General features: G+C 44.2%; 1 protein-coding gene across 2 annotated transcripts in view; it reads right to left on the reverse strand.

Annotated features, from left to right (window-relative positions):
* Window positions 1-8,750, reverse strand: part of STK17A (serine/threonine kinase 17a) — a 39,736-nt gene extending 30,986 nt beyond the window's left edge. For both annotated transcript variants that reach the window (XM_039235702.1, XM_039235701.1), the window contains exon 1: window positions 8,423-8,750. In XM_039235702.1, coding sequence (XP_039091633.1) covers window positions 8,423-8,628 — 206 coding nt within the window. In that variant the 5' untranslated portion in view covers window positions 8,629-8,750. The remainder of the gene's footprint in view (window positions 1-8,422) is intronic.
* Window positions 8,751-9,209: the final 459 nt, after the last annotated feature.

Below are 9,209 nucleotides of genomic sequence, written 5' to 3' on the forward strand. Positions count from 1 at the left end.
CCTGATGAGGAGGGATGCTGAGCATCGTTTCATGTGTCTGTTGGCCATCTGGATGTCCTCTTTGGAGAAGTGTCTGTTCATGTCTTCTGCCCATTTCTTCACTGTCAACCCCTTAAAGATTTTTAAGATTTTTCTCACTATTATGCCTCAACAGAACTGCTGATAAAACGTGCCAACCAAATCTGAAGCAACTACTCCAAGTACAATCGAATCAAAGGATTACATGATTATTACTTTGTTGATCTTAGTACAATACAACCCAATATTGCTTTAAAAAAATTTGACAGGCTTTTCATAGTTCATACTGGGCTAGTAAATAAACCACCTAGATCTTTTCCCTTTTGAAAATTTTCAAGACAGTGTACTCACACTTTTTTTTAAAACCAGGCTTTAAAAAACTTAAAGGCAAGGCTTTCATTTGTTCTATTAAATTCTAATTTTTAGGTTCAGCCCCAGCATTCTACACTGCTGATGTAATTTTGAGTACTAACCCTTCCTTCCTAGCCAGTATTAACCACAAATATGTTTTTCATGCCCTCTATACTTTTGTAACCACCACAAATAAAAATGTTAAATGATACAACCTTAGGCACAGCCCTCTCTAGCTGTTCAAATAAGTTACCGATCTACCTAACAGCACCCTTGTTCAGATCAAAGTTCTTTTCATTCACAAAATGTGAAAGACTTCTACAGATGCTTGGAGGGATTAAATCATAAACATATTCATCACAGACTAATGCCTTTTATTCTACCCCACAAAATCATTAGGCTAACATTTCCATCAAATTTTAAGTGTTTGAGTGTGCACTTGCATGCAAGAGAGGGGAGGGGAAGAGACAGAGAGAGAGAGAATCCCAAGCTGACTCAGTGCTGTCAAGGCAGAGCCCAACCTAAGGCTCCCATCTGAGGAGATCATGACCTAAGCTGAAATCAAAAGTTGTACACTTAACCGACTGAGCCACCCGGGCACCCCTCCACCAAATTTTAAGTTCCTAATGACCTTTGGGTTCTTTTGAGAAAAAAATCATTAATAATATGACTTCTTTTTTTTCTTCTTCTTTTAAAGTCTCTGAGAAGTTTTAAAAGAAGAGGGAAAAAAAAGAAAGTTCCTTTGTAGAAAACTGACTAGCATATATAATCGATAGCAAGCATATGCCTTGTGTCTCAGAAATAACTCAGTTGAACTGCCTTCAAAATATTCCCACATCAAACATACAAATGTGTACTGTTTACACTTAAAATTCCAGGCAATACAGTACTCTGCAGTAAGTAAAATACTACTTAATATCAGGCCTGAATGTGTATTTTTTAAATAGACAGGAAGACTAATGACTTGACAGAGAAAGGGATCCACACACAACGCTAACCTACAAAGTCTGGAAGCCCTTCTGTAGAAGAAGAGCTAAATTCAGGGACCAGAGGCAAATACAGGGAAGACGTCCATACTTATTCAACATCTGGGACCACACAACCATTTCTTAGAGTCACCAGCACAGGTCCCATAGCTCTCTTCCTACACCAGTGACTACTCTGGACACCACCTTTGTTTCTGTGGAAGACTCCTCACAGCTGTAGTTTTATTCTTTCCACCGTGTCATGCACAAAAGTGGGAGTCAGCAAACTTCCATTAAGGGCCAAATTAAAAAAAAAAAGTTGATTTTTCTGGTTTCTGTTGCCACTGTTCAAGTCTGCTATTATAAAATGAAAGCAGAAGTAGACAGAAGGTAAATGAATGGGTGGATCTGAGTTTAAAAAAAAAACACTTTAGGGATGCTGAAATGTGAATTTCATATAGTTTCCATGTCACTAAATATTACTATTCTGATTTGGAACCATTTAAAAATATAAAAATCATTCTATATAGCTTGTGAGCCTTACAAACACAGGTGGCCAGCAGTAGTTTGCCAACCCCCTGCCTATTCCACACTGAAGGAGGTCTTCCATCATTCTGATGCTCAGACTGACAGCAGGACAGCAGGCCATGAAGGTTTTGATGAAACTGGTCTTGCCTTACACTTCTAAGTGACCAGTGGTACAACGGGTAGGGGAGTCCAAAGGAGAGAAGCAGAGATGTCAGGAACTACTCTTTCTGTAGAGCAACACAGCACACAGGAATGTTAAGATTTCAGCATTCAAGGTGAGGAGTTGTAGTGAACACATTAAAGTAACACTATCACAGCATCTCTAAATTCCACACCCCACAAGGATTCTACGATGTATGTTTTACCACAGCTCCACGGTAAAAATTGTGATTGTACTTAATCCTTTAATTTTAGGTTACTGAGACAAAGACATAAAATAAATGTTTCTCTAACACTAGGAGCCACAGTTATATACAGACTCGAGGCAGATGAGGTTCAAAGGGCAGAAGGCATTTGCTGCACATCTACTTTATCTAGCCAAAATTCTTCCTGGACTACATAGTTTTTACAATTTCCTGAGCTCTTCATCTATTTAATAAACATCTATGGTTCACTATTACACACTTAGAACTCAGGTTTTCATTAAACAGTTTTGGGGGGAATATAAAAAAGAAATCAATATATTTCAGAACTACTTAATGATAATATATTGGAGAGTGGTGGTAAAGGGAAGATACATCAACAATTATAACAAGAGACAGTGATATCCGAGTTAGACATCAGTCTAAGCTTCCTAAGAACAAGGATTAAGCTTTAGTAACCTTTGCATTGCCAGGGCCTAACTGGTAAAGGCTTAGGAAGGCCTGGTGAGCGTCTTTAAGTATGCAGGACACGCTAAGGAGTCTGCGTTTTCTCAGGGTAAAAATAAGTACTTGTTAGAATTTTTAAAATAATTGTTTTTAAAAGATAATTCTGATAGTGTTGTGGAGAGTATATTGCAAAATGTTAACTTGAAACCAGGGAAACCAGTAAAATAATTCAAAGCAGTGGGTCTGAACTAAAACAGCAGCAGCAGAGGCTAGAAAAGACCACGCATTTCACAAAGGGTCAGGGCTCGTTCGCACTCCTTGGCCCGTGGAACCGCAGGCAGAGACGAGGGGTAAAGAGAAAAGTGACCGTGGAGGACAACTTGAAGATTTTTACCTGAGTACTGGATAGATGTGGTACAGGCAACTGAGGCTGATTTTAAGTATGGTAACAGGTTTGGATAGGGGATAATGTGTTAGGTTTTGGATGGGAGAAGTCTGGGGTGCCCTTCTCTGTAAAGAGAATTTTATTTACTGGATGGATTCCAGATCTAAGTTCCAGTGTTATGTTGTAGACAACGGTGAACAAACAGTAGAATATATAAGGTTTAGTCAAAGATTAAAAATTGGAGGTGCTAATGTGAGTGGTAAATAAAGGAAGCAAAGTAAAAGTGATCTCTGAGGTTCTGAGTTTGGTTCTAGATTACAATAAAGTGCTTTGTTTATACCTGTAGTATATTCTTTAAGTTGGCCTGACATAGTACAGTTTGTTCACTAGGCCTGTCTCCCTAGCTAAACTGAGTTCCCTAGCAAGACCTCGCTTATCATTCATCTTTTTATCTCCCTAGTGCCCTGCACATGGCAGGTGCTCAAACATGATATCAGACAGCATGCTGAATATATACAACTGTTCTTGTTATTTTATTAAAAGTTCTAGGGCAACTTAACCTCACGAAGTTTAGTATCTTAACCATATCGGACTACTTGCTATTCCCTTTCATCGACTTTTGCTGCCACTGTGCTTATTTGTTTTATTGCCAAAGGCGTGAAGAGTGTCTTTCATCACTATGACTGAAATTCCATCCGTTCTTTAAGGCTCCTCTCAAATGTCATTTTCCGCATGAGATTTTCCCATGTGGCATGTCATGGGAGTAGTGACTGATTTGTTACATTTGAGAATAATTTCCAGAGCCTAGCAAAGTGCCTTATGCGCTTAAAATATAACATTTACTTAATAGCACTGGAATAATACCTTAAATGTAAAGAAGTTCTACTCAAGAAAGACCTAGAATATATTCTACCTGTTTTCCTTACCTCTGAAAGGAAAGCAACAAAACCCAAAATATCTGTTGACTCTTAAGCGGAAAAATCAGTGGGTCTATCAGACCAGATATCACCATGAGTAACAAGAACAGGCAGGGCTCTAAAAGTCAGAGTTTTAAATTCTGGCCAATAACTGCGTACTCTGAGGCAATTTACTCAAACTTTCTGAGCCTTAATTTAACCTCATCTGTAAAATGAGGTTGATGACACTTACCTTGCAAGACAGTAAAGACTAAACAAAATTACATCCCTGAAGTGTGCAGCAGTCAGCAAATGATCAGTAATCAGTAGCTATTTTTAGTGTTTGGGGCACTAAGTTCAGCTCTATGATAATGATAGTATTTGTAAAAAAAAAAAAAAAAAAGAATCCTAGAAGAGAGGGGTTTGACAATGGTCTTATTTGAACTCTCTACTGGATGCAAAAATTCCCTCAATAAATCTAGTTCCTTCTTTACCTGAATAGGTGCATCAATGACTATAGCTACTTAGTTTTCTAAAGCACTTGGCTTGATAATCCAAACTGTATAAAATTTTGTTACTGAGGGCTTTGTAAAGAGGCTGAAATTCATTAGATCGTTAAGTTTATGTATTGTAAATTACAATTTTCATTATAACTTTATAAGCCCCAGCTTTTTAAAATGAAAATAGTTGACTTAGAAGTATTTCTGCCTTAGAACAGAAGCCATACTTCCTAAGTAACTCTGTTGCTGAACCACCTATAGAGCCAATTTTTTAGATCCATCCAAAAATGGCAGATTACACACAACTATTGGTAAACATTCTTCAAACTAATACCTAGAGGCCAGGAAATCTTAAATAATAATATCCATCCTAAAAGAAGACAATTTCTACATGGATATTACTTAACAAGGGCCTTAATTTCTAAAGAAATTATGACCTAAAATTTATGACACATCCTTAAGTAGTTGTAACGTACAAAAACCTGAAGCCATCACCCACAGCCGTGAATTCCCATAAAGGACACACAGTTCTTGAAACACACCTGCCCCCGCATCTGCTTCAGCTTGAGCATTCTCTTACTCTCTGATAAAAATCCTTCCTTGGTCGTTACTCCCAACTGCTTTGAAGAGAAAGAGATGCAACATGCCCGTATCCCATAAGGCCCAGATGAGGAGCAGCTTACAACACGCAAGCTGCATGGGCTTTGTCACAACATGGAACTCAAAAAACTCTAGGAAATTGCTTTAGCTACAAGATAGACCTCGGACTGTTCTTTGAGAAACATGTGTGGCATCCACAGTGGCAGGGATTTCAGAGTCCCAGCTAAGAGGTCTCTCCTAAGACTCAATCAACCTCTGCCTTGGTTTTCTCATAGAAAATGGGACTTACAAACATGCACGTGATGAGAATTAAATAATGCATGTGAAAGCACTTGTGTAACTGGACACGTATGACGTACTCATTCAGCAGAGAATTCTTATCTTCTGTCCCATAAGAAAATTCAACTGCAGTATATAATAAGAGAGAAAAGATATGCTTTTGGCTTTAAAACCTTTTTTAAAGATAAAATTTGTAAATACATCAAAAAATGTTAAAGTTGAGGACTAGGTGAGATTACATGTAAAGCAAATCACTCAATATGAAATTACTATAATTTTAAATTTCTAGAAACATCTTTTTGTTTCTGTACTCTCAAACTCAAGGGAAATCAACATTATGAAAAAATGATCAGAACCCAAGGTCATGTCTCCTGCACCTGTGATCATTTATGTGGTTTACCCTGCACATATCCTGCCTCAAAGAAAGGCAAACAAGCTTATGAACAAGCTTAGCTTCAAGGAACAAAAGGAAATTTTACACTATATATTTACCCACATTTCGGTTGCTATGGGCTCTGTTGGAGACATGAAGGAATGTGACATGACATTTCTGAAAATAATCAACATCACATCCTGTCATTATTATAGAACGAATATGGACCATTTCAAAAATCCTCTTCAACCATTTCACTGAAAGCTTTAATTTTCTGGAAGATAATGGTAACTCCTGAAAGAACTCAATTTCTTTGTTTGAACAGTTAGCTCTTCACGTTCCAACATTTTTTACTAAATGAAAGGCCACAGAATATAATGTGCCAGGAAAACCTTAAAGACCTATTCATCATTAAAATGTAACATAGGTATTATTTTATAAGTTCTCTATCAAAAGGAGATCAGTTATAAAGAAATGCAACCACAGTTTATAATTGTAAAAAGAGACAACTTTATTACTACAGAAAGGATTTTGAATAAACACTCAATTATGGCAGAACCATAATATACAGGCCAAATTTACAAACTTTGAAGAAAGAGTGCTTATTAACACAAAACAGAACTTTTGTTCTAAACAGTTCCTGTATCTTTTGCAATGAGATTTCATCACTTTTGCCACAGAGAGAAGCATGAAGTTGTGCAGGTTTTCTTATTTTTGCTTTCTGGTTACATGTAAAATAACATTTATTGTTACACAATGAAGTACATTTATTGAGTCCTTCCCCTAAGGCAGGCACAGCCTTAGTGCTATAAACCTCTGTTCTATTTCATTCTCTCCATAACTCTCAGTCAATAAACGGTTAGGTAACTTGCCCCAGTATACACAACTGGTAAGTAAAAGGCTAAGATCCAACCACAGACTGTCAGCCTGCAAAGCCCATGTTCTTCACCACTGCCTTAAACCTCCCTGTGACCTCCCCCCCCCAAAAAAAAAGAAAAAGAAGGGGGGGACCAAATTTTTTTTTTCAATTTTAGGCTTTTATATCAAGTACCTATCTAACTGCATTGTTCTGCTGCTTCGAAAGTTATTACTTTTGTAAAGAAATTGACATAAGCAAATACATATAGAAGATAAACACCTACAGAGAAGTGAATTCTGCGATACAGATAAAAACAAGAGTTGAGAGGAACATTCCTGGAGGAATCAGTATCAACACCTGGGAGGGTGCAAACCAATTTTGTTTTGAGCTTAAATCATTTATTATAAACTCTACAAGACAGTGCTTGCCGCCTGAAGATCCTTCGGTTTTGTAATACCAGTTTTCCTTTTGTGGAATGAAGCCAGGCAAGCAAATAATGGAAAGTCGCAGTTTGCCTTTTTCAAGACATCAGGGCTACTTCAGAATGTCTGGAATTTTGATGAATTAGAATACCGAGCCGAGTAGCTCTCCAGGTCTTCCTGGTCACATCTGAAGGGTGCACACCTCCAGTTAATTAGTGCCTGCCGTCGTCAAGCATCATACCTTGCGCTGAAAGTTGTTTTTCCTTTTGTTAACATTTGGAGGAAGTATGGCATTTTTAAGGCAGGATCCCCTCCCAACAAACAAAACCCAAAAACGCAACCAACCAACCTATTTCTAAAAGCTACCTTACTTAACATTCCTCAAGGAGCCCATTTTCAATATTGTTTGTAACCAACGTTACAAGCCTCTCCTTTTCCAAGACCCCAGATGAAGGCTGTTACGAGTGTCGGGCCCTTTCCGCATCACAACTTGGTGCCGTTTTGCAACGTTACTAATACTGTTTGCTGGATGCTCCGCGCCAGAACCTGCAGCGCGCGCTTTACAGGCATCTGCACGACCCCCAGGAGTTAGGTGCTGTCGTTACGGGGCTTCATGGGTGAGACACAGGAGGCGGGGGGGGGGGGGGGTCTAAGTCACCCCCTCAGGGCACACGTACCTAGCAGGCCGGGACCCCAGCTCGGGTCTGACTCCAAACCGACGCTTTGGACAACTTCTCCAAAGTGTCCGAAGCCAGTCCTCAGGCCCCGGCCACTAGGCCATCCCTCATCAACACACACAAAAACGGTTCCAAACTGGCTTCGCCTTTTACAACGTCGAAAGGGCCGAAATCAAGGGTGGCGGGTGGGGGGGAGGGGGGAGAAGGCAGGGGCCGGCTCACCGCGGAGGAGAAAACGCGACGCAAGGGGACTTAAAGCCACAGGGGCCCCAAGATTCTAGAAGGAACGCAGCACGAAACCACGGCCCCGACACTGAAGCCCGCCCGCGGCGGCGAAGCTCCCACAGCCCCGACTCCGAGGCGGCGGCCCCGTCCGAGGCGACCGGTTCTCACAGCCGCGCGAGGGCACGGACGACACGCGCGAGTCCGACGGCGAATTCCCCTCAGACTCGCGGGGTCCGGGAGAGGCCGGCGGCGCCCCCCGCGCCCCCACGCCCCAGACGCCGAGAGGGCCCGCGGGCAGGCGGGGCGACCGTCGCGGCGGCCCCGCCGCGGGACCCCGCCTCACCCCCGCTCCCAAGCGGACGCCGCACGGTCGCGGGGCGCCACGCGGGCGTCGGGGACCAGCCGAGGGCTGGCTGGTGCCACCCGGCCGCCCCGGTACCGCCGCCCGCACCCGAGTCCGGGCCAAGTCCCGGCGCCGCCGCCCCCACCGCGCCCGCCGGCGTTCCTCGGCCCGCCCGGCCCCCGCCGCCCTCACCTGCCCAGCTCCCGGCCGGGGCTCAGGCTGTAGCCGTCCTGGAAGGGCTCGGTGCGCACGGCGCTTCGGATCTCCGTCAGCAGCCCGCGGGCTTCGGGTGGGGGAGGCTGCCGGCGCGGCGCGCCCAGACTCCGGCCCGCCCGGCCCGCCCCTGAGGCGGCCGCCGAGGGGGAGCCGCGGCCGCCCGGCTTCTCCAGGGGGATCATGGTGCGTCCGCGCGCGTCCTTTCCGGCCGCCCCGCTCGCTCGCAGGCGCCGCGCGGGTAACGGTCCCACCTGCAGCTGCCTCGCGCCCGCCCGCAAACCCTCCCGGAACCCGCTCTCCCCCCTCGGCGCGCTTCAACTACGGCCGGCCGACTCCCGGCGCCCCGCCCCACGCCCCGCCCCGCCCCCTGGCCCTACCCCGCCCCGCCCCCTCGCGGAGCTCGCCGGTCTTCCGGAGCGCCGGGCACCTCACGCGCGCCCTCTGCAGCCCAGACAGAGAAGGCGCAGCCTGGGGCCCGCCCTGGCCTCGGGGAGGAAACAGCACCACCCTTCCGGCCCGGAGGGCCCGCTGCCTCGGTCACTTACACACCTGTTGAGAACCTGAGTGTTCGAGACCCGGTCCCTCCTCCGTGGAAGGCAGTCGGGTTGCCCGCTGGAGCTTTCCTTTGGGCAAGTGAGGAACGGTGATGAGCCTCTGATCTCAGCAGCTGTGCCACACGTGGGAGTTGCCCGGGCACCTGGTTCCTTCGTACCCTAGGAGGAAATCTGGAAACACGAGTTGGGATAAATATTATTAAGCCCTC

The sequence above is a fragment of the Hyaena hyaena genome, unplaced genomic scaffold (genome assembly GCF_003009895.1).
Source record: "Hyaena hyaena isolate Hyena2069 unplaced genomic scaffold, ASM300989v1 scaffold_101, whole genome shotgun sequence".
NCBI lineage: Eukaryota > Metazoa > Chordata > Mammalia > Carnivora > Hyaenidae > Hyaena > Hyaena hyaena.